Below are 25,352 nucleotides of genomic sequence, written 5' to 3' on the forward strand. Positions count from 1 at the left end.
AATTTCTCTATTGCAAAGGTATATATAACTAATCTGTGGGGTGATACTTTGAGGCTCTGGAAATATCTTGTTCCCCACAGTTTTCCACCAATGGTTCTAGCATCCACTAAAGATTCTTGCCTGAAACAGTACAATGGTGATTATAAAACAATGATTTTTATATTTCTATCATTCCTTTTACACTTAATAGTGGTCATATTCCTATATATGAAAGCTCTCCTATCCCATTTTATTTGTTTATTCTTAGCATCTTCTGGACTCATGGATTCTTTATTCAAAATCAGTATGGGGATGCCTAAGTGGCTCAGTCAGTTGAGCATCTGCCTTTGGCTCAGGTCGTGATACCAGGGTCCTGGGATCAAGTCCCAAATTGGGCTCCTTGCTCAGCAGGGAGCCTGCTTCTCCCTCTGCCTGCCGCTCCCCCTGCTTGTGCTCCCTCTGACAAATAAATAAAATCTTTATAAATAAATAAATAAATAAATAAATAAATAAATAATCAGTATGTATTAACATGTTGTACACCTTAAATATACACATTATATGTCAAATATAGTTTAAAAATCAATGTGATAATCCATTACTGTCATTATTAATTTTGATGATTAAACTGCCTCAAATTTGACCAGCATGAGCCTTGTCAAGCTGGTTCCTATTTCTTTTCACAAGTCCCCATCAGGTTTTGAGCACTTTTTTGCATTTTTCTATAACTGCAAATTTCCTTATTATGGAGAAAGATCAAGATGCTGATATGGAAGGCTCCTGAGCTTCCCTCCTCCCGTGGATGCACAGAATTTACACACGAAGCAATTGCCTCGGAGAGAAACTCAGAAACTAGCTGAGTGACTACTATACATCAGGCAAATGAGAAATACTCACCTCAAAAAGGGTAGGAAGGGTTGAGACATATTGTCATCATGAAGGTCATCCTCAACATAGCACCAAATAATTGGGAGGGAACCCCCAACTCCCAGCTTCTTCCTGAGGAGTGAAGGGTTTGGATACACATCTAGTGCCCCAACACCAGGGATGGGTCCCCAAAACACCTAACTCTGAAAGCCAACAGGGCTTATGTTCACAGGCCTATAGCAAACAAAGCAGCAGTTCTTAATGGGAAGGGGACTTCCTTTGATAAACTTTAATTTCTCACTGTGTATTGCTTCGATCTTCTATCTATTTTTTATTGTACTAAAAACCACATCACATTAAATTTACCATCTTTATCATTTTTAGGTGTACAGCTCGTAAGTGTTAAGTCTATTTATATTGCTGTGCAACACAACTTTTCATCTTGCACAACCAACTTTATATCCACTAAACACTAATGTCCCCTACCCCCCCCTCTTCTGCACCTGGCAACCATGTTTCTACTCTCTGTCTCTAACTTTAGCTTAATTTAGACACTTCATGAGTGGAATTATACAGTATTTGTCCTTTTGTTACTGGCTTCTTTTGCTTAGAATAATGTTTGATGTTTATCCATGTTGTAGAATGTAACAGGATCTCCTTCTTTTTAAAATCTGCGTAATAGTCCATTGTGTGAATATACCACATTTTCTTTATCCGTTCATCCATCAATGGATATTTGGGTTGCTTCCACCTCTTGCTTATTGTGAATAATGCTGTAATGAACATGGGTATGCCAAGTATCTCTTTGAGATCTGCTTTGAATTCTATTGGATTTATACTATACACAGATGTGGGATTGCCAGATCACACGGTAGTTCTATTTTTGATTTTTTTGAGAAACCACTATACTGTTTTCCATAGTGGCTGTACCATTTTATATTCCCACCAACAGTGACAAGTGTTCCAATTAATCGGATATTGATTGCATCCTTGCCAGCACTTACCTTCTGTTCTTTGGATAGTGGCCATCCTAATGGATGTGAGGTGGTATCTCACCATGGTTTTAATTTGCACCTCGCTTATGATTAGTGATGCTGAGCATCTTTTCATGTGCTTATTGGTTATCCATGTATCTTCTTCAGATAATTGTGTATTCAAGTCTTTTGCCCATTTTTAAATTGGATTATTTTTTTTGTTGTCAAGTTGTAGAAGTTCCTTATAATTCCAGATTTTAATCCTTTGTCAGATGTATGATTTCTAGATATTTTCTCCCATTCCAAAGTTTGCCTTTTCACTCCGTTGATTGCTTCCTTTGAAAGAAGGAATCATTTAAATCTGATGTGGCTCCTTTTGTCTATTTTTGCTTTTGGTGTCATATCCAAGAAATCATTGCCAAGTCCAATGTCCTCAAGGTTTCCCCCTATATTCTCTTAGTTTCGGGTCTTATGTTTTGGTCTTTTAACCACTTTAATTTTTATGATGTAGGAGTCATTTTTCTTTCTTTTGTATGTGGATATCCAGTTTTCCCCAGTACCATCTGTTGAAGAGACTGTCCTTTCCCCATTGTGTAGTCTTAGCACCCTTGTCACAAATCGCTTGGCAATATATGCAAGTATTTATTTCTGGGCCGTCTCTTCTGTTCCACTGGCCCATATCTCTGTCTTTACGTCTGTACAACACTGTCCTGATTACTATTGCTTTGTAGTGTGTTTTGAAATCAGGAATTGTGCGGTCTCCAACTTTGTTCTTCTTTTTCAAGATTGTTTGGCTATTTGGGATCCCTTGGGATTCCATATGAATTTTAGCATTTTTTTTATTTCTGCAAACAAATGTCATTCAGATTTTGACAAAAATTGCACTGAATCTGTAGACCGCTTTGGATAATATGAACATTTTAATGATATTGAGTCTTCCAATCCAAGAACACAGGATGTCTTTCCATTTCTTTGTATCTTCTCTGATTCTTTTAGTAACATTTTGTAATTTTCAGTGTACAAGTCTTTCACCTCCTCAGTTAGGTTTACTCCTAAGTATTTTATCCTTTTTGATGCTATAATAACTAGATTGTTTTCTTAATTTCTTCTTTTGAATTGATCATTGTTAGTATACTGAGATGCAACTAATTTTTCCATATTGATTTTGGGTCTGGAAACTTTGCTAAAAGCATTATTTAATTCTAACAGTTTTATTTATTTAATTTTATTTTTTGATGTAGTGTTCCATGATTCATTATTTGCATATAACACCCAGTACTCCATGCAATATGGCCCTCCTTAATACCCATCACCGGCCTATCCCAATCCCCCACCCCCCTCCCCTCTGAAGCCCTCAGTTTGTTTCCCAGAGTCAGTTTCTTTGGTACACTTGAAACTAGTATTACACTGTATGTTAACTAGAATTAAAATAAAAACTTAAAAAAATAAAAAAATGGTTTCTTTAGGGTTTTCTGCATATAAGATCACATCATCTGTGAACTGAGATAATTTTATTTCTTCATTTCCTATTTGGATGCCTTTTATTTTTTTCTTTCTTTTTTTTTTTTTTAAAGATTTTATTTATTTATTCGACAGAGATAGAGACAGCCAGCGAGAGAGGGAACACAAGCAGGGGGAGTGGAAGAGGAAGAAGCAGGCTCACAGCAGAGGAGCCTGATGTGGGGCTCGATCCCATAACGCCGGGATCACGCCCTGAGCTGAAGGCAGACGCTTAACCGCTGTGCCACCCAGGCGCCCCGCCTTTTATTTTTTTTCTTGTCTAATTTTTCTAACCCAGACTTTTAAACATGTGCTTTATCAGTTGAAACAGGCTAAGCTATGCTACAGTAATAAAAACAAACAAAAAGCCAACCCCGATCTCATAGCTTAAAATAACAAATGCTTATTTATCATTCACTCTAATATTCCCATCATTAGGCTGGGATCCAAGCAAAGCAAGGTTCCGTCTTTGTTTTCATGACTGTCAAGAAAAAACAAAGTGGGCAAAGCTAATCACACAATGACTTTTAAAGCTCCTGCCTAGAAATGAATATGTCATCTTCACTCACATTGCCACACTTAACTTCAAAGGTAGTGGGGAAGAGCAGTCCTACCCTGGGTCCATAAAACAGAGAGTTGGAAATATTTGCTGAACGGTACAAATCAACTGCTACACTCCATCCTTTTAGTTACGAAATGTTGAGCTCACTTCCTCACTTTCCTTACCAGAGGCCAACCCCCCCCAACAGAGACATCCTCAAAATCTTGTCCAGTAAAGCATACATATATGTATATGTAGTATATTATTACGTACTATATGTAGTAGTATCACTATCAGGACCTGTGGCTTTTTTTGATCTAAAGACCTATGCACCAAGAGGGCAAATTATCTGCCCTCATATACCAAATACACAATTGTCAGAACAGAATAGGACAACCACAGTGAACACTCTCGTTCAGAAAAAGAAAGAAAAAAAGAGCACATAGAAATGACTGGTTTCTAGCAATTCTGTCTACAAGATAAGCCATACAAGGTCACCTCAGTTTGGGGATAAGGAATTCACAAAAAAAGCTAAAAATAAAAGGATAGCCCAAGGTATATAAGGCAAATGTATTACAAAAAAAGAAAAAAGAAAGAGAAAGCAGAGATCCTGTTCTTAATAACAGAAAAAACAGAATTCAGGCCCAAATGCATTAAATGAGACAAAATGGATACATTATAATGCTAAAGGCTACAAATCGCAAGAAATATATCAGTTATGCGAACCCATGCACAAAACACAGTAGCAACTTTGATCAAGTGGAAACTTTAAGAAGTACAAGGAGAAATAAACAAAACATACTAATATTAGGAAATTCTAATGTATTCCTCTCAGCTTGAACCAGATCAGAGTCAAAATAAGATACAAAAGACCTAAACAATCAAGTAGATCGCATGGATAAATATCAAAACTTTTACGCTGATAATAGAGACTGTACCTCCTTTCCAAGTGTACATGGAATGTTCATGAAGTTGGCATTATGAAACCAAAAAAACCTCTATATTTTCCATATTGCATATTCAAACATATTTTTGCATCTTTTCCCATCTCTTAATTAAGTATATACTTACCTATGCACAAAATGTACTCATTTTGTGTACATGTCAACTCATTTTGACAAATCAATATATCCAAGTAACCATCACAATAAAAATACGGAACATTTCCATACCCCCCCCCCAAATTCCTTTGTATCTGCACACAGCCAGCTTGCCATCCCCACCTCAGGTAATTAATGATTTACCATCACTACAGATCAGTCTTGACTAGAGTCTCATATAAATGGAATCATATAGTATATATTCTTTTGTGTCTGGCCTCTTTTGCTCAACTTGATGATTCTAAGATTCATCTATGTTGCTGTATCAGTTCATTCCTTTTATTCCTAAATAGTTTTCCATTGTGTGAATGCACCACAATTTATCCATCTACTTGTCCACAGATACTTGGGTTGTTTCCAGTTTTTATCTTTTATGATTAAAGATAATATAAACACTGGTGTACAAGTCTTTGTGTGAATATTGTTTTCATTTTTCTTGGGTGGATTTCCTAGGAGTAGAATTACTGGGTTGTGCAGTAAGCGTATTTTCCTATCACTTCCAACTGTTCTGTGTCATTCTGTTTTAGGCATGTTTTATAATATCACACAGTTCTAAGATTTAAAAAATACCCAACCTGTGCACTTGTCTTTTTAAAAAAGATTTTATTTAATTATTTGAGCGAGGGAGAGAGAGAGAGAGCATGCACACACACGAGCAGGGGGAGGGGCAGAGGCAGAGGGAGAAGCAGACTTCCCACCGAGCAGGGACCCAGATGTGGGACTCGATCCCAGGACTCCTGGGATCATGACATGAGCTGAAGGCAGACACTTAACCGACTAAGCCACCCAGGCACCCCGTGCACTTGTCTTTCAATAAGACAACTTACGTAGTCACATTCATCGTGACTACTGTGCATTTGGAACTTTCCCTACCATCTTACTTTATGTTTTCTATTTACCATTATTTCTTCTTCCCTTCCCTCTTCTGCATTTTTTTCTTTTTCCTTTTTGGATTTACAGATAGCAAAATATGCAAATCTCCAGTGATGCGGTTCAATGGGTTTTGACAAAACCTGTTTCTTTTTTTGAGTTTTTAAAAAAATGACTGAGTTCCCCTTTCCATTTCCTCTCTCCGTTGGTTGAGGAGACATATATCCTACATGAATTAGGATTAAATTTGACTATTCAAAGTAAAATCCAGGTTGGCTTTTCCAATGTATTGGCAGATATGATCACTCAGTTTCAAAACTTACATTACCTAACAGCTCTCCCACAGAAAAAGAGAGCAACTCTCCAGTAAAAGCTCTGGTTAAGACTATTTGGCTTCAGTTTGATCTTCCAGGTTTGAAATAATCACAATGGCAAAGGGAATAAGAATATTCTGATTGGTCCAACCAGGAAGATGAAACACCCATATTATGTGCTGGGGTAGGAGTGAGCCACAATTCCGTCCTATTAACAACGGTTTTCTCTAAGAGGAATACTGTTAGTAGAGAGGGGAGGGTAGGAAAAGAATTATTTTCAGACCTTTTTCTATTCATATATGTATATTATCATACAAACAGTTATATAATTTTGTAGTTTAAAAAAAAGTAAAACAGAGATCACACCATACCTATTTGTTCTGCAAGTTGACCCTTTTTCTTAACATTAGGTCAGGTAAGTAATATAGCTCTTATTAATTGTGGTAAAATATACGTAAAATTTACCATTTTAGCCATTTTTAAGTGTATACAGTTTAATATCATTAAGTACATTTACAGTGTTCTGCAACCAATCTCCACAATTCTTATTGTCTTGGAAAACTGAAGCTCCATCCCCATTAAATTCCTCATTCCCCACTTCCTCCAGCCCCTAGGAACCACCTGTCTATGAATTCTGTTATTGTAGGTACTTCATATAAGTGGAATCACAGTATTTATCTTTTGGTGAGTATCTTATTTCACTTAGCATAACATCCTCAAGGGTCATCCATGTTGGAGCATGTGGAGTATTTTCTTCCTTCTTAAGGTTGCATAATATTCCATTGTATGTATATACCACATTTTGGTTATTCATGCATCTGTTGATGGACACTTGGATTGCTTCCACCTCTTGGCTATTATGAATAGTGCTGCTGTAAACATAGATGTGCAAATATCTCTTTACGGTCCTGAGTCGATTCTTTTGTGTATACTCAGGAGTGGAATTGCCGGATCATACGGTAATTCTATTTTTAATTCTTCCAGGAACCGCCATACTGTTTTCTCTAGTGACTGTATCTTTTTACATTTTCAACAGTACACCACAATTCCAATTTCTCCACATCCTTGTCAATACTTGTTATTTATTTATTCTTAATAGTAGCCATCTGAATAGTATGCAGTGGTATCTCATTGTGATTTTGATTTGGACTTCCCTAATAATCTGATGAGTGATATTAAGCATCTTTTTATGTGCATGTTGGCCATCTATGTATCTTCTTCAGAGAACAGTCTATTCAAGTCTTGCCCATTTTTAAATCTACTTCATTCTTTTCAAAGGCTCATGACATTCCACAGTATAGTCGACCCTTGAACAATATCGGTTTGAACTGCATGGGTCCACTTATACATGGATTTTTTTCAATACAGTATTAGAAACATATTTGCTCTTCCTTACGATTTTCTTAAACTTTTCTTTTCTCTAGCTTATGTTATTGTAAGAATACAGTGTGTAATACATATAACATGCAAAATACGCATTAATTGTTTATGCTACCACTAAGGCTTCCAGTCACGAGTAGGCTATTAGTAGTTAAGTTTTGGGGGAGTCAAAAGTTATACTCAGATTTCCAACTGTCTGGGACATCAGCCCCCCAACCCTTGCGTTGTTCAAGGGTCAGCTGTATAGATGTAACATAGTTAAGATTCTTTTGATGGAAACTTACATTCTTCTCAATTTTTCTCTATTATAAGTAGTGGTGCAATAAGACGCTTCTAGATGCTTCCTTGTACCCATGTGTGAATGTTTCTTTACACATTTATATTGTACTTACGTGCTTATATCACACTAACCATGTGTATCAGAGAAAATCACCTGTATAATACCTATAAATAACCAAAAAATAGAATGGGCTCCTTGGATATCTGTAATTTTTATTTTAATGGCTCCTGCCAAACTGCTGTCTAAAAAGGTTATATGCATCTGCACTCTTCTCAGCACTGCTTGACTACTCATTTCTTCACACCCTTGTTATATATATTGGAAGATCTTTCAGTCAGCCACTTGTCTTACTTTGGGGGTGCTGCCTTGCAGAAATTACAGTTTTAGTATAGTCACACTTACCAATCTTTTCTTTTATGGCTTTTATATTCTCCATCTTATTTAAGAATTCTATCCAAAGATTATAGGCATTTTTTTGTGTTTTTTCTGAGACTTCCATAGCTTAAAAAAAAAAAAGTTTAGATCTTTGATCCACTTGAAATGTATTCTCATGAAGGATATGAAGTAGGAATACTAAAACTTTTTCCAAATGGAAAGTCAACTCGCCATTATGATAATATAATAATCACTGACATTTACTGAACAATACTTAAATTGTGTCATGTACTATTTGATTTCATCCCATCTTATCAGGTTTGTTTTGAGGATTAGACAACACATTTTAAAGAGGGAGCAAGAAAGGCACCAAATGGTTAGGTACTGTGCCCAACTCATACAAATAGTAACTGGTGGAATCAGGATTCTAACCCCATTAAGAATTACTCCACGCTATTTGGCCTTCCATTAAATTCCCTTTTCCCACAGATTTGAAATACTACATTGACAATATACCAACTTGCCATAAATATATCTGTTTATGGACTTTCTATTCTATTTCAATGATCTATGTTTATTCGTACACTACCCTTGTGATCATTGAAAATATCTAATCCGATCTTGTTATTTACCTTGATTAAAATTTTAATAAACTCCTGTTGACCTTATAATCAAGTCCAAACCCTTTAGCATATCACATAAGGCCCCCTCCCAGCCACCTCCTCCGTCTGGGGCCTCAGATATGGGTACAGATCTCTTTCCCCTATGTTCTAGTTAGAAAAACCTTCTGGTAGTTGTCTGAGCAGGCCAAGTAATCATTCCATGTAACATCCATGTCTCTGTGCTTTTGTTCATATGCTTCCTACACCTCATTTTCTTTACTTCATATATTGGGCAAGCACCTATTGATTTTTAAAGATTAACTCAAATGTTACTACCTCTAGCCTTTCCTCCCTCCCCATTACAACCAAGTAGAAAGAAATCATTCTTTTCTCATAAACAGGTCTATTCCCTCATACTTTTAACCTGGCATCATTATATTACTGTATTTACTCATATACATGTTTCTCTTTTCTTCCTGTAATAATATGAATGTCTTCAGGGCAGGACCATACCTTATTAAGTACCTAGTATAACCTTAATAAATATTTGTCGAGTAAATCAATATAAAACAATCACCATCAAATTATATGAGCAATCACCTGATTTATAAAAAGATGCAACATTTAAAACGATACAAAATATCAGTTTCAAAACAACATAAAAAATGACTGTATTTAACATACTCAGCTCATAACAGAGCAAATGGGTAAGAAGAATAATTCATGCTATATATAGCGTACTGCTAATATGAACTGGCAACAGAAAAAGTTGGTAAAGGAAGGCAGAGGAACTCTATCTTTTAAGAATTAGAACCGAGGGGCTCCATAATCATCTGGCATCCGCTCAATGTTGTACCTGATCAGACAAAAAATTAACACTGGTAAGAAAGGTGGGTCCAGAACCCACCTAAAAACCCATCCTTTACTTACTGCAATTCTTTCACCTCCCCACTATGAATCCTTTTTGTCAGTAGGAACATTTTAAAGGGATATCATAATGAATGACTTGTAGCAAAATGCTGACTTTACTATAATATCTTTATTCTTTAAAGTCAGCAAGTTAGCAAGTGAGGGAGCCAGGCACTAAGTCCAGGTAAGCCCAATTCCTCCCAGCCCGTATTCTTCCCACCACATTGTGTTCTTTCCAGGTTGAAAAGTGAGACAGTAATAGACTGAGCACTGACATGGGAACATCCAAGCAGGATAAAGACCAGTTTTTGTTTTTTTAATAAGCTTTTAGTTTCCCAGATGAGGTGCTGATCACATACACTAGGCTTTCAAAAAAAAAGGTATTTCTAGCCAAAAAGATTAGCTTAATTTAAATTACTGCTTTGTAGTTAAAGCTACACATCTCTTTCTAGTAATCTTGCTGTAGCAATGGGAATGTCTGCCTCATTCCCAAATCCTATCTTTTGCCCTTGTTCTTGTTACTCTGCCTCATTTCTTCAAATATAACTATGTGAGCATTTGATATAACAATTGCTTTCAAATCTTCCTATAACCTGACCTCATTTTTAATTGATATCAACTATATACTTTTAATCGATTACCCCAAGAGACAGTTCTCACCTATGGTTAGAAATGTACATGATGGGAACTCCAGGGATCTTCCGGATCCTTCGTTTAAGGTCCCGGTCAACTGTGGCCACAATGTAACACTTGTGCTGTAAGAGACACCATTGAAAAGTGTTCACACATTGAGTCTACTTAGTGATACTGAATAATGGTACACTGGCTAACCTAGAGAATTACACATTTTCATAGTAAATAGCAAAGGAAAGGTTGTAAAGATACGTTGAGTATCTACTATGATCTAGGAGGTCATATTTATAAAACATATAACAAATTGCCTAGGGCAGATGTAGCTCTAAGAATCTTGAGGGGGAGAAGATAGTAAAACTATTTAAAAGCTGCGAACTGTTTTTTGTCTCATAAGTGGAAGGGACTTTCACATCTAGGGCAGACGATTTCTTGGTTTGGGTAAACACCCCAAAAGACTCAATGCAAAGGCAGAGTAAATGCCTTAGATTGGAGGGCACAGCTTTTGCCTTTCCTGGAATCTCTGTGCTTGGGCCTGCCCTGAGACCTCCTAGTGGCGGAGGTAGGCTACTTCCTCAGCCATGAAGCCAGAATGGATCTCCAGGACAAGTCTGAGCCTAGCAGTTCTGAAAGCAGTACCATTTAGCTGCCAGTTGTATTATATTTTACTTCCATCATTTTGAAAAGAGTTGTGCTGTGGGAAATTAAGGCAAATGCTGTCTCCACCCATGGGATGGAGTGGCTAAAGGGATGGCAGTGTGGTTACCAGAAGAAGATGATTATCCCCAGCAGAGAAGGCTCCAGTAAGGGAAATCAATAGCAGAAGTTCTTGTGGTGCTTGACAAGGAGGCCAGAACAGAAGAATCAAAAACCTAGTTACTCCAGGGTACTTGTAAGACAGCATCCTGGGAGACTCAGATGTAACTGAGAAACACTCTTGCTTTGGCATGGTGGAGAGGAACAAAATTCCTACATGGGGAATAATGGCAATGGATGATTTCTGATTCACAGTGAGGTGAAACCTGATATTATATGTACACTCACTCACTCAAAGCATTTTATAGACACGATTTGTGGAATAAAGAATTAGTAAGTGCCCCAAATCACATACCCAATAAATGCAGGTGTTGAGATTTGAAACCCATGTCTCCTCTCCAAGCCTGTGATCTTCCCATTACAGTTACAGTATATGTTTATAATCCACTTCCTCAAGTAAATGAGGGCACCTATGCTTCCTGCGAAGCACAAAGAACATTTAAAAAGTGATAATACCTGAGTTACTCTCTGTACTAAGCAGTCATCTGCGTAGGTTCCTTTGTGTGTGCATGGTAATCGTTCAAATCTTGGATCCTTGGCAATCCTAAAGGGTTACAAAACTGAATTAACAGCAACATTCAGGCAATTGGATAACTTTCTGACTCTTGATCTGTGAAATAAAAGTGATTTGATCTATGTGGAGATTTTAAGGCATCCCTCGTCTCCTGCACCTTATCTCCTAATTGGAAAGACAACTGAGAGAGAAGCTGGTGTGCCTTAGGTCATGTAATCTTCACAGGACTCTGAATTATTATGTTTCCATTTTACAAATAAGGAAGCAGATTTCAGAGACATTATTTAATTTGTTTGAAGTACATAGGTGGGAAAAGCCAGGATTTAAAACCAAACAATTTTAACCTAACCATTTCACTTCTAGAAGCTGTCTTACACAAATGTGCAAGAATATAAGCACAAGCATGGCCACTACAGAACACTTTATAACAGTGAAAAACTGCAGATAATCTGAATATCCATCAGCAAGGTAAAAGTTAAATATATTTTGATGCCCCACCCTGTTTTAAAAAAATGAGGTAGAGCTGTCTGTACCAACATGGAAGGCTTGAATAAACAAACTAAAAAAAATTCAAACTGTTGAATAAAAAAAAAGTCATTGAACAATATACATACATGATTCAAATAAGAAAATATAAGTCTCTTCCATTGTCTTTCTCTACATTTGCTTTTGCTTAGAAAAAAGGTCTGGAAAAACATACACTAACTATACACTAACCCTTCTCAGTTGTCACCATTAGGGTGGAAGAATGGACAAAATGTGAATATGCAGGGGGACTTTTACTTTTTATTGTATGTACATGTTTATATTGTTTGCCATAAATAAATCAAATGTGTTATTTTCATACAAATTTGAAAAAAGAAAAACCCCAAGTCTGTGATTCCCAGAACCATGTTCTTCCTATTACATAATGAGTCACAAACTGAATAAAACTACAAGGCAGCAGATAGGTACCAAGTGCAAGAAAAATACTCCATATTGCAGTAGTTCAGAGCTAAGTCACTGTGAATTTGGTATACTTAGAAAAAAATTATATGGAGATTAAATAATATGAAGACAAAAGAATATTCCAAGCAAAGTGATGGCAGGCATGTTCCAAACAGGGCACCAACCATCTATAACATGGTTCAGTGGTGTTCAGGGAAGAGCATGCATATGTTTCTGGTGGGTAGAGTGTTTGTGCAGAGGAGAGTGAAACAGGGCTGGGAAGACAGAACTTTCTGCAGTGATATTGCCAAATTGCTCTCCAAAGTGACTGTCCACTTTACATCCTTATCGGTTGAATGTGAGAATTCTCACTGGTCCCCAGTCTCCACTATTCGTGGCACTGTTAAGCAGACTCTTCAATTCTTGCCAATCTGCTGGGTATGAAATGGTATCTCCTTGTGAACTTAAGGATTTTGTCTTTTTCCTATGGATTTGTAGTTTTTTATATATTTTGAAAATAAGCCCTTTGTGGATTATATGCATTACTAGTATCTTCTCACTATCTGTGATTTATTGTTTTTGCCTTGTTTATTCCGTCTTTTGTTGTAAAGTAGAATTCAATTTCTATTTTTTAAGATTTTATTTATTTATTTGACAGAGAGAGAGCAAGGGAGCACAAGCAGGAGGAGCAGCAGAGGCAGAGGGAGAAGGAGACTCCCTGCTAAGCAGGGAGCCTGGTGCAAGGCTCGATCCCAGGACCCTGAGATCATGACCTGAGCCCAAGGCAGATGCTTAACCAACTGAGCCACCCAGGTGCCCCAGTATTCAATTTCAATATAGTCAGGCTGATTAGTTTTCCATATGGTTTGCACTTCTTCAGAAAGCTCCACCTACTCCAAAATCACTAAGATATTCTCTATATTTTCCATAAAAGTCTAGATACTTAATCTACCTGGAACTGATTTTTGTGAAAGAGGAAAGAGTCCAATTTTGTTTCTTTCCACAGTGATAATCAGTATTTTAATAGTTTATCGCTTTCCCATTCAGCTAAACAATGCTACCACTCTTATTCATTGGGTTCCCATATTTCTTTGCCTTTAAAAAAATTAGCTGTATAAGGTATAAATGAAACATAATAAAATTCACTGATAATATGTGTAAAACTTGACAAGTTTTGACAAATTTATATATCCATGTCACTATTTCCACAATTGACATACAGAACATTTCTGTCACTACAAAAAGTTCCCTGTGTCCCTTTGCAGTTAATCTACTTTTCTCATGCTCAGCTCCAGGTAACCACTATATTCCATTAGTATAGTTTTGCCTTTTCTGGAATTTCATACACTTCTGGAGTGATGGAAATGTTCTACTTCATGACTATGACGATGGTTCCATAACTGTACACATTTGCCAAACCCATCATATTATACAATTAATCTTGGTGAATTTTATAGTATGTAATTTACACCTCTAAAAGGTGACACATATACAGACGCACAAATTCACTGGTACATCTTGGACTTTGATTGAATCTTTTACCCATGCATGATTTTGTGATATTATTCACTGATCATTTGGAATATACCAACTCACTGAATTACACAAATCTTCCAAATATTAACACATTTCAGTATACGATATCAAAAAAATCAACTCAGTATCTTCACTGGTCTCAACAGAAAGGTCTTCAGTATTGGGAATGTGATAAGCTCATCATTTTTCAAAACTCTTAATTTTCACTTGAAAGCTTGAGTTTTATCACTGGCAACTAATACAGTTGTTTTCCTTGAAGTAACAGATTCACTGCATTAATTTTTGACAAACTATCTGCTATATATAAAGTCTGAAAAAATCAGTGTTTGTCCATTATTCTTCACGTAAAAATGACATTCCATGAGAAAGCAGCTGGTTTGGCTCACAACTCAAACAAGCACACAAATGCTTTCCGCTGAGGCAAGCTTGACTCTTGGGTAAGGAGCAGAAGTGCTTTAGGTGTACTTTACACTTCATCACAAGGAACAGCGATGTGTACTCTAGGGTCAAGATTTAACAAAGTCAACAAATTTTACTACTTCGTCAAGGATATTCTAAAGTGACTCTTCACTTTCTTTTGTTTTTTTTTTTGTTTTTTGTTTTTAAGATTTTATTTTTCTAAGTAATCTCTACAACACCTGATTGAGGGCTCAAATTTATAATCCCAAGATCAAAAGTTGCATGCTCTACTGACTGAGCCAGCCAGGCACCCCTGGGTTGTTTGTTTTTGTTTTTGTTTTTAACTGCCAGTGAGTGGCAGTGAAGAATACAAAGTCTACTAGCATTATTTGGGTCCACTCTCTTGATTGGTACTAAGGCACCAGCATTTCTGCCATCAGTATAAATGTCAGCACAGTGACAAAGACGACGTCTTGATATTATTATGAAAATAGTTTTGTGAAGCTCCCTACAAAGGTCTCTGGGACTCCTAGGGGTCCATGGACCATACTTTGGGAACCTCTACTTTTTTTTTTTTTTTTAAAGATTTTATTTATTTATTCTTCAGAGATAGAGACAGCCAGGGAGAGAGGGAACACAAGCAGGGGGAGTGGGAGAGGAAGAAGCAGGCTCGTAGCGGAAGAGCCTGATGTGGGGCTCGATCCCATAATGCCAGGATCACACCCTGAGCCGAAGGCAGACGCTTAACCGCTGTGCCACCCAGGCGCCCCTGGGAACCTCTACTTTTAATTCAAGTGTACTTTGTAGAGTAAGCTCGAAACTCAGAATGTCAATCCTTTAAGTGTGAGATTCTAAAAGAGGTATCTAGATAACTAATAAAAAGACACTTTCTAATTGAAAATCTAGAGGAACTTAAAAGGAGGCCTACATGACCAATATGACTAATTCACTTCATTCAAAAAACTTCGGCTTAGAGTTGCCTCGGTGGCTCAGTTGGTTAAGTGTCTGACTTTGGCTCAGGTCATGATCTTGGGCTCCTGGGATAGAGCCCTGCAGCCCAGCCCGGCTTCCTGCCCAGCGGGGAGCCTGCTTCTCCCTCTTCCTCTGCCCACACCCCCTCCCCACAGTGCTCTCTCTCTCAAATAAATAAAATCTTTAAAAAAATTTCAGCTTAAAATTCTTTAACCTTCAAATGTTTCCTTTCTTGATCATAAATAGTTAACTAGTTTTGTATGGTTTTTATTTATAAACTAATTATCCAAGAAATCTTCAGACAGCAAATAGATGAAGGAGGATCAAAAGAATCTTCAGTATACCAATCTAGACCAGCTCCCTCCTACCTTAGAGCCACTCGATACTTTTGCCCCAGTTTCTCAATTTCAGCCATTACACAGTCAGTTATACAAGGGATACCTGCCAGAAAAAATATATATATTAAAAACAGAACTTGTAAAGAAATTGGTTTTACTCTCTCTGAATTATAACCCATTGAGTCTTTAAAAGACCCATGAGGCTTCTGAAATGACAGCAGAATAACAAACTGAAATGAACAATAAGAACTAGAGTTGAATAAAATCCCTATTGATGAAGAAACTAGAGAACTGAACTGTCCCAACCCCACACTACAGATTCATAAAAGTGTCATAAATGTGTTTGGGGGAAAAATTAAGCTGGATCCCTGTCATTCTCTCTATATTAAAATAAATTCTAGATGGAAAAAAATTTAAATATGAACCAACAGAAACCAGGCAATTAATCAGAAAATGTAAATTTGATCACATAAAAATAGAAAACTTCTGTTTGACAGCTATCAGTGTCATATTAAAATAAAAATAAACTAGGAAAAGTATTTCTACACATTTGTCAAAGGGCGAATTTCTTTAACACACAAAGAGCTTATAATGATAGCTTAAGTTATGTGCTATTTGCCAGACACTGGGCCAAGCACTTTATAAGGATATCTCACTTCATATTCAGAATAATTCCTATCAGGCAGTATTGTTATTATCATCCCCACTTTATAGACCTAAGGCACAAAGAAGTAAGTAGAAGCAAATGGTGAAGCCAAGATTTGAACGGAGACTGTTAGGCTATAGACTGCATTTTTTTTTTCAAAGATTTTATTTATTTATTCGACAGAGATAGAGACAGCCAGCGAGAGAGGGAACACAAGCAGGGGGAGTGGGAGAGGAAGAAGCAGGCTCATAGCGGAGGAGCCTGATGTGGGGCTCGATCCCAGAACGCCGGGATCACGCCCTGAGCCGAAGGCAGACGCTTAACCACTGTGCCACCCAGGCGCCCCTATAGACTGGATTCTTAACCAACATGCTACATTTCAGTTCATACACCTCAGGTCATAGAGGAAGACATACAATGGTCAATGAGCATAAGGGTGCTCAACCTCACTCCTAATTAAAGAACTATAAATTGAAACAAGATTCCATTTTCTACCTATTAGAGTGGCAAAGATTAAACAAGGAAAATACCCAATATTGAGGAAACAGGTATTCTCACACTAAGTAAGTGTAAAAATGTGTATTAGTATTTTAGGGTCATTTTGCAATACCTGTTAAAATAAGAAAATATACATACCCCTCTATATTTTAATACAGCTTCTAGAAATGTGTCCCAAAGAATCACTCCACCCTAACAGAGACATATTCACATAGATATTCACTACAGCCCTATTTATAATAAGGTAAAAACTGCAAGTAATCCAAATATCTAATAGGATATTGACTTTTAAAAATTATATAAATACTATGTAAACTTAAAGAATGAGGTCCACTATATATACTGACACAGCAAAACGTTCAAGGTATATTTGTTCAAGGGGCACCTGGGTGGCTCAATTGGCTAAGTGTCTGCCTTTAGCTCAGGTTGAGCCCCACGCTGGGCTCCCTGCTCAGCGGGAATCTACTTCTCCCTCTCCCTCTGCCCCCGCCCGCCATCCCGCCCCCACCGCTCGAACGTGCGCACGCGCGCTGTCTTTCAAATAAATAAAAAACTGTTTAAAAAAAGATCTTATTTGTTCAATGTAAAAAATAAGAAAAATTGGATGAGCAATTTAGCCATACAACGGAATATTATTTGGTAATGAAATGATTTACTGATACATGCTTTAACATAGACAAGCTTTGCAAACATGCTAAATGGAAGAGGACAAAATATTATATGTTCTCATTTTAATGAAATGTCCAAAATAGGCAAATCTACGGAGACAGACTGCAAATTAGTGGTTGTCTAGGGGAGGGAAATGGGAGAGGCTGAGGATGATGGTTAAGGGGTTCAGAGTTTCTTTTCAGGTAACAAAATATTCTAAAATTGACTTTGAATACGTTAAAATCATTGAATCACACGCTTTAAATGATACATGAATCATATCTCTAAGCCATTAAAAAGGGCACAAAGACAAATAGTAAATAATCGATGATCCATTTTCATTAATAAAAGAGGAGAGGGGGTGGGGGAATGGGATAGGCTGGTGATGGGTAGTAAGGAGGGCACTTACTGCATAGTGCACTGGGTGTTATATGCAACTAATGAATCATGGAACTTTACATCAAAAACCAGGGATGTACTGTATGGTGACTAACATAATATAATAAAAAATATTATTATAAAAAAATAAAATAAACAAAAATAACCTATAATTCACAGAGATGGTATATGAAATTTTAAAGGGTCGTGTGGGTGGCTCAGTAGGTTAAGCGTCTGACCCTAGATTTCAGCTCAGGCCTTGATCTCAGGGCCATGAGTTCAAGTCCCCCACTGGGTTCCATGCTGGGTGTGGAGTCTATTAAAAAAAACATAAAAAATAAATTAAATAAAAATAAAAACTGCCCCTCTCTGAGGAAAGGCATTATAGGGAGCTTTAATGTTTTTATGCTAGATTTTCTTTTTACAAGTACAGAAATACTTTTGAATATGGACAACTAATTTTAAACTAAAGTACAATGTCCAGAAGAAAAAGCAGTTGTGAAATGGAGGTATGAAATCAGTAAGATCAGTCATGGAATCAGAGGGCAATACTCACCTTAAGAGGATCAATTTCAGAGCCATATAGCAGTAAAGCAAGCAAGGGCTTGCATCTGGAACAGGAAAGTGGGGCCAGGAAGAGGACTATCAGGAAAAGGAAGGTAACAGGGAAGAGCACTCATGGGCAGAAAAGAAAGCTGATGGAAAGCTAACTATCCTCTTGTTGGAACATCAGGCAGAAATGGGACCAGGAGCTATGAAAAGGTCACAGGGCATCTTCAAGGGAAGAGGAAGATAAAGGTCTTCCTTCAGGTATAAAGGCAAGTGAGGAAAAATTAAATAGCTAGAGCTTAAAAACAGTTAAGGAATCTCCTAGGTAACTGAATTTGTACTGTACCTGAATGTTTCTTTAATCCTTCCTTTGAAGTATTATGTTACACGGAAGACTGTAGAAAGTGGTATTTTCCTTAGTAAGTTTTTGTTTTATTATCACTATTATTTTCTTTTTTAAGAGAGGGAGAGAGAGAATCTTAAGCAGGTTCCATGCCCAGCATGGAGCCCAATACCGGGCTCGATCTCACAACGCAGAGATCATGATCTGAGCCAAAATCAAGAGTTGGACACTTAACTGACTGAGCCACCGAGGTGCCCCAAATAAGTTTGATTTTAAAAAAGGCACAGTGAGAGCATTTAGCTGTACACATTTTAGCCGTACCCCAAGGTATCCATATCTAGAGAAAGCACTTCTCTAGGATGAAAAGCTTTCCTAAACAGTCACCATTTAGATAACAGTGAGGGAGCTACAGAGTCAAGGAAACAATTCACCTTCAAAGCGCCATGCCTGAACCCTCCACCCATTTCATTTATAAGTAGGTCACAACATTCCTAGACAAGCAGCTAGCATACTTATTTATAGTTATAAAAAACACCATGGGAATACAAAAAATCTACCAAGTTTAGTGTTTTCCCTCATCCAAGGCCACCCTAGTCCACTCTCACAGGCAGGTAGGGCCCCATTTCAGGTTATTCTTTATTATTTCTACAAGCTTAAAAAAATTAAAGTATTATATATGTACATAGCTTAAAAAGAAATACAGAAAAGTCTGTATGAAAAAATTACTGTTCCTTGATCCTTTCCCACCCCACCAATTCTGATCCTTACAGACCACTATTTTACTTCATTAGCTGTTTTTTTCATTTGGTGGTTACCTTCATATCTTGATATAATAAACTTATGCACATAATATTTATTAATTTTATGGCATTTAAAGAATTTAGGTCTCTTACTCATCACATTTCTTACCCCATCTTCCCAACTTGTTAGTTTTAATAAATCAATAAACAACATTTACGTTACTATCATTCCATAAATGTTCATTATATAGCATCCTTTAAAAATTAAAGGATGTGCAAATTTTTTCCTTCGATTTATTCTTTATGGCAAAGTAAAAGTCTAGTTTTCATTTGTACCTTTAACTAGATAACTGGAAAAAATATAAATGTAAATCCATCACAAAATGCAACAGATCTCACTATTAGGAAGTGATTTCCTTGTGCATGGCCTACATTTTCTTCTTCTTACTCATGGTAGTGAAGGAGGATCACTTGAAGGAGGAGACACCCAAACATATGGGAAAGCTACTAATGGTAAACTGCACACCTAAGTGTAAATAAACTACTTCTGGTCCTTTGTGGTGCAAATAAATACCAAACTGAATAAACTCAGGGTCGTTAACCAGCATCACTTCTAGTTCTGTGACCATAAATGGCAAAATATCTTATTTAGCTTTTCCATAATGGAGTGGAATGGAGAATGTTTCCTCCTTAATGTAAAGGAATTCTGAAAAATGTAATAAATTTTCATTTACCCAGAATTTTTTTTATAATATTTTTTTATTATATTATGTTAGTCACCATACAGTACATCCCTAGTTTTTGATGTAAAGTTCCATGATTCATTACTTGCGTATAACACCCAAAGCACCATGCAATACGTGCCCTCCGTAATACCCATCACCAGCCTATCCCATTCCCTCCCCCCTGAAGCCCCCAGTTTGTTTTCCAGAGTCCACAGTCTCTCGTGGGTCATTCCCCCTTCTGTTTACCCCCTCTTTCTTCTTCCCTTTCTTCTCCTACCGATCTTCCTACTTCTTATGTTCCATAAATGAGTGAAACCATGTGATAATTTACCCAGAATTTTAAAATCCAGAATTCTAATACAAAAAATTCCCGTCCCATGTTCAAAATTGATGTCTACAAACAATGGTCAAAGCAGCTAAGTGTGTTCTGAATCGTAAGGCTTAATTATTCCCAGTCAAGTCTGCATTATACTTCAATTCACTGAAAATGGTCATTGCTACAGTGAGCAAATTAAATGATCAGAAATCCAACTAACTAGGACCCCACTCCCCTCTTTTCATATATTTGGATAATTATAATTATTCTGTACAAATGACACAAAACGCAAAAGTATGATACTTACACTTGGCATATAGACAGTCCATCATTGACTGTACTAAGTCAAGTTTGGCTTTAATGGAAAAGTTGATAAAGTTGGTATCAACCAGGATGTGGTAAGGTGGTCCCAGCTGTGTGTTATATTGGAAGAATAAGCAGGAAGGATGTTGGGGGCTGAAGGAAGAAGACACAAAACACAAAGTAATGTCTACATTGATACTTTGACATCAACAACGCAAACGAAGTCTCTGCTTCAAACTGTGTGCTACAGGTTAAGCTTTTTCCTTATTCATTGGAAATAAATCCTAATAAATCCTGTGATGAAATATCCATTACCAATCTAGGGTAAAATGAGATACTAAAGAAAATATGATGAGGTTTCATAAAATGAAGTGTATTTATTTAAAAGGAATGAACTTTATCCTGAAATTTTGTCGTTACTATTTTTGGTGATACATTCTTTCATCAAATGGTGGTGTGTTAAACAATGACAACTGTTTCTTTTGAAAGATCTTGGCAAAGAAAAAAAATTAGTTCCAGATCTAATCCACAAGATTTTAGGGGAAATTTCACTGCTCCATGAAACCCTAAAACCTTCAAACTACTGGAATGGATACATGCTCACTGATATCACTTTCATTTGTGGAGTTGTGCCAGACTTGCAAATGGCTTACAAAACAGCACAGGGAAAGCCTAGATTGCTAAGAATTCTATGGTTCTAAAGTGTTTCTTCTAGGTTTAAAGGAAAACTTGAAATTTTGATTACTCACACTTCTCTTTCCTTGAGTGCACTGGGATCCTTCTTTTCTTTCTTTTTAGGTTTTAATCTATCCTTTTCTTTACTAGGAAAAAAGAATATAAAGTAAATGAAAGAAAGAAGGAAAAAATCACTCTTAGTTTTTTCTTTTCTTTTTTTTTTTTTAAGATTTTATTTATTTATTTATTCGACAGAGATAGAGACAGCCAGCAAGAGAGGGAACACAAGCAGGGGGAGTGGGAGAGGAAGAAGCAGGCTCCCAGCCGAGGAGTCTGATGTGGGGTTCGATCCCAGACTGCTGGGATCACGCCCTGAGCCAAAGGCAGATGCCCAACGACTGAGCCACCCAGGTGCCCCAAAATCACTGTGTTATAATCTCATTCAACATTTAAAGTTGCTTTCTTTTTCTTCTTCTTCTTTTTTTTTTTAAAGATTTTATTTTTTTTTATTTTATTTTATTTTATTTTTTTAAAGATTTTATTTATTTATGTGACAGAGAGACAGCCAGCGAGAGAGGGAACACAGCAGGGGAGAGGGAGAGGAAGAAGCAGGCTCCTAGCCGAGGAGCCCGATGTGGGACTCGATCCGGCAACGCCAGGATCACGCCCTGAGCCGAAGGCAGACGCTTAACGACTGTGCTACCCAGGCGCCCCTAAAGATTTTATTTTATTATTTATTTGACAGAGATAGAGACAGCCAGCGAAAGAGGGAACACAAGCAGGGGGAGTGGGAGAGGAAGAAGCAGGCTCATAGCAGAGGAGCCTGATGTGGGGCTCGATCCCAGAATGCCGGGATCACGCCCTGAGCCGAAGGGAGACGCTTAACCGCTGTGCCACCCAGGCGCCCCCTCTTCTTTTTTTTTTTGCTTAGAGAGGAAATCCTATTTTGTGATTTCTTCATGTTAATATCAATATACACTTTTTAAGCACAAATAACTGTTGGAAGTAGGCTGAAAGTAACATAACTAATCAGTTAAACATAATGAAATTTATCTTTAGCCAATAATCTATAAAAATTGTTAATGGGGGGACGCCTGGGCGGCTCAGTCGGTTGAGCGTCTGTCTTCGTCTCAGGTCATGATTCCAGGGTCTTGGGATTGCGTCCCACAGGGAGCCTGCTTCTTCTTCTGCCTGCTGCTCCCTTGCTTGTGCTCCTTCTGTCTCTCTCTGACAAATAAATACATAAAATCTAAAAAAAAATTGTTAATGGGTAAATAAATGTTAGTTACACTATCATTTCTTTGTCAGAAGCTCTTCATATCAAGGATCAAAATCCACTTCAATTTGGTGGAGACAGGCTGACATTTATCTTCTGAAGATTTAAATGCTCCAACAGTAGGGAGGAGAAAGGTTCCCCCATACACCTCTTATAAAAGACTAAAATGTAAAAATACATAAACAAAATTTAACCCTTAACTGGGAATAAAATATTATCAATGAGGCAAGTTCACTAAAAATTACATAATACATACATACTAAAGGCTGAGAATACAATTTATTAACTCTGAGGGCCACTCCTTTGTTCTAAGGTTATTAAACACAATGAAGACCAATCTTTCTTTTCTGTTTCCTTTCCTTCCTTCCTTCTTTCCAAAGTAAGCTCTAGGCCCAAGGTGGGGCTTGCACTCACCACCCTGAGATCAACAGCTCTCCTGACTGAGACAGCCAGGTACCCCAAGACTAGTCCTTATTTCATAACTTTGTTTATTCTTCACTGAAGCAGGGAAGCTTACAACAGGGTACATCATTTCACTCTCCCACAGTGGTTTGGATTCTTTTAAGATTTATAAAATGGAGATATCTAGGTGTTTTCCCATTCTTTCTTTTAAAACTATTTACATGCAGGTGCTGGGGACACAAGACAAACATGGTCTCTGACCTTCCGGCCTTTCAACAATTTTAACAGAAATTTTTTCCCCTGGGGGAATATAAGAAGTGTAATGGCAAAAACATAAAGATATTCCTACCTACCAGACTCCTAGGAGGCAGAAATGTGATATGGTAGATAAAATATATAAAAACGGAGGAAGAGATAGAACACTTCAGAAATGTTTAATTCCCATCCTCTTCCCCAGTGTAATCGCTCAGCATCTAAGTAGCTGTTACACCCTTGCCTACTATCCTATGTTGTATAAATCCAAGACACAATAATTTTAAACGTAAACACAAAATAACAACAAAATGTTTTTTTACTATTTATGCCCTCATAACTTTATCTTTGGGTATAGACTGATTCCAGGTACTCACAGCCTCTGATCTCGGAGACTAAGCATTCGCTTCATGGTCGCATATTTTCTTGCTTTCTTTTGCTTCCCCTTGAAGCAGAAATTTTAGAGTTAAAAGAGCTGTAAATACATTGTATCCTCTTGAGTTCTTTCCCTTGTTTTGTCCATTCCCTTCCCTTCTTCCCTCAAATACCCAGCACTTCTTATCCTCTGTGCCCCAACCTGGTCCTCCTCACCCACTCGCTAGAGCATAGCAAGCACCGCTAGGAGCAGTTGAAGAACTACAATCAGAATGAAAAATAATTAAGAGTAATACAGAGGAAATTTGGCTAACGGCTGACTGGCTCAATCTTCCCCCAAAATGTGGTCTGACAAAGTCACTTTTCAAACCCTCCTCTCACCATGTTCACGCCGTACTCCTGTTTCTTCCGGAATCACCAACGGCGCGACACTTTTGCGTCATCCAAATACTCCTTCCGGCAAAGGCTAGCCCGGAAGCGGAAGGCGCTTTGGGAAACGGAAAACCTTGGAGCCGGTTCCCAGCCGGAGCCGAGATCTGTGTTGGGGCCTCTGGGGGAGGATTTTGGGTCAGTCTTGCGCCGGGTGCTGCCGCCGCCGGCCCCGGCAGCAGAGCTGGGACTCCGCCGCGCTAGTCGGGTAACGTTTCTGTTCTCCACCACTCTATCCTGGGTCAGTGCCCAGAGGACGTCCCTGCACCAGAGTTCCAGAGAGGCAGGACAGGGGTAGGGGGAACGGAATTCTGGGTTTTCCAGTAGTTTAGGAAAACACATTCTCCTCATCCCTCGGCGCTGGGGTGTCCGGTCTCTGCGGTGCAATTGGGAAGTTCTATTACCTACTTGGTTCTCTTAGCAGACATGGTGCTTCGTGCAGCTAGGTGGATGATTCTCACGATTCTCTCGAGTAAATACCGTGTATTCGTCTCGGTGCAGAGAGGGGTGAATCATCGTTTGAGGGCCTTCTTTAGACCATCTCTAGAAGACTGGGGCATAAGCTTGCATGTGTTGCTAGGTACCAAGCCAGGGAAATGGTGGGGGAATAATTGACATTTATTGGGAAGCCGTGGTGTGTTACCTTTAACGGCAAAGAGACAGTTTTTGAGAATACGAAGGGTTTGTTTTGTTTTGTTTTGTTTTGTTTTGAGTAGCTGCTGTGTACTTCGGTGGTTCTTATCCTTTCAGAGATCAGGTACCCCTTGAAGGTTTGTGAACAGCTGGAGACGATTCTTTAAAAAAAAAAGGGGGGGTTACATACAACATTTGTCATACAAATGATGAGACTCAGAGACTCTGAAGCCCACCCGTGGACACTCGATATCTGTGAACTTTAGGTTAAGAACCCCTATCTTGTATACTGTACTAGGCACTTTAATTATATTATCTTCTTTGACCTTCACAATAACTTA

At 37.8% G+C, this 25,352-nt stretch overlaps 2 protein-coding genes across 5 annotated transcripts in view; one reads left to right on the plus strand and one right to left on the minus strand.

Moving 5' to 3' along the window:
* Positions 1–9,366: 9,366 nt before the first annotated feature.
* On the minus strand, positions 9,367–24,389 carry FCF1 (FCF1 rRNA-processing protein). 2 transcript variants are annotated; one of them, XM_008699702.2, is made up of 8 exons: positions 24,331–24,389; positions 23,952–24,019; positions 21,719–21,790; positions 20,974–21,122; positions 15,854–15,926; positions 11,594–11,681; positions 10,352–10,446; positions 9,367–9,638 (listed from the first exon to the last, which is right to left on the minus strand). In XM_008699702.2, exons 1-8 carry the CDS (start codon positions 24,331–24,333, stop codon positions 9,590–9,592), a joined length of 597 nt encoding a protein of 198 aa, XP_008697924.1. In that variant the 5' UTR covers positions 24,334–24,389; the 3' UTR covers positions 9,367–9,589. The 2 variants fall into 2 exon arrangements, with proteins under 2 accessions (XP_008697924.1, XP_008697932.1); XM_008699710.2 differs by lacking the exon at positions 24,331–24,389 and adding an exon at positions 22,934–23,081.
* A 48-nt stretch (positions 24,390–24,437) lies between these two features.
* AREL1 (apoptosis resistant E3 ubiquitin protein ligase 1) overlaps positions 24,438–25,352 on the plus strand; it is a 62,953-nt gene continuing 62,038 nt past the window's right edge. For all 3 annotated transcript variants that reach the window (XR_005837664.1, XR_005837665.1, XM_008699721.2), the window contains exon 1: positions 24,438–24,586. The gene's annotated coding sequence lies outside the window, so the exon portion shown is untranslated. The remainder of the gene's footprint in view (positions 24,587–25,352) is intronic.

This window comes from Ursus maritimus, unplaced genomic scaffold (assembly GCF_017311325.1).
Source record: "Ursus maritimus isolate PB19 unplaced genomic scaffold, ASM1731132v1 scaffold_25, whole genome shotgun sequence".
In the NCBI taxonomy this organism is placed as follows: domain Eukaryota; kingdom Metazoa; phylum Chordata; class Mammalia; order Carnivora; family Ursidae; genus Ursus; species Ursus maritimus.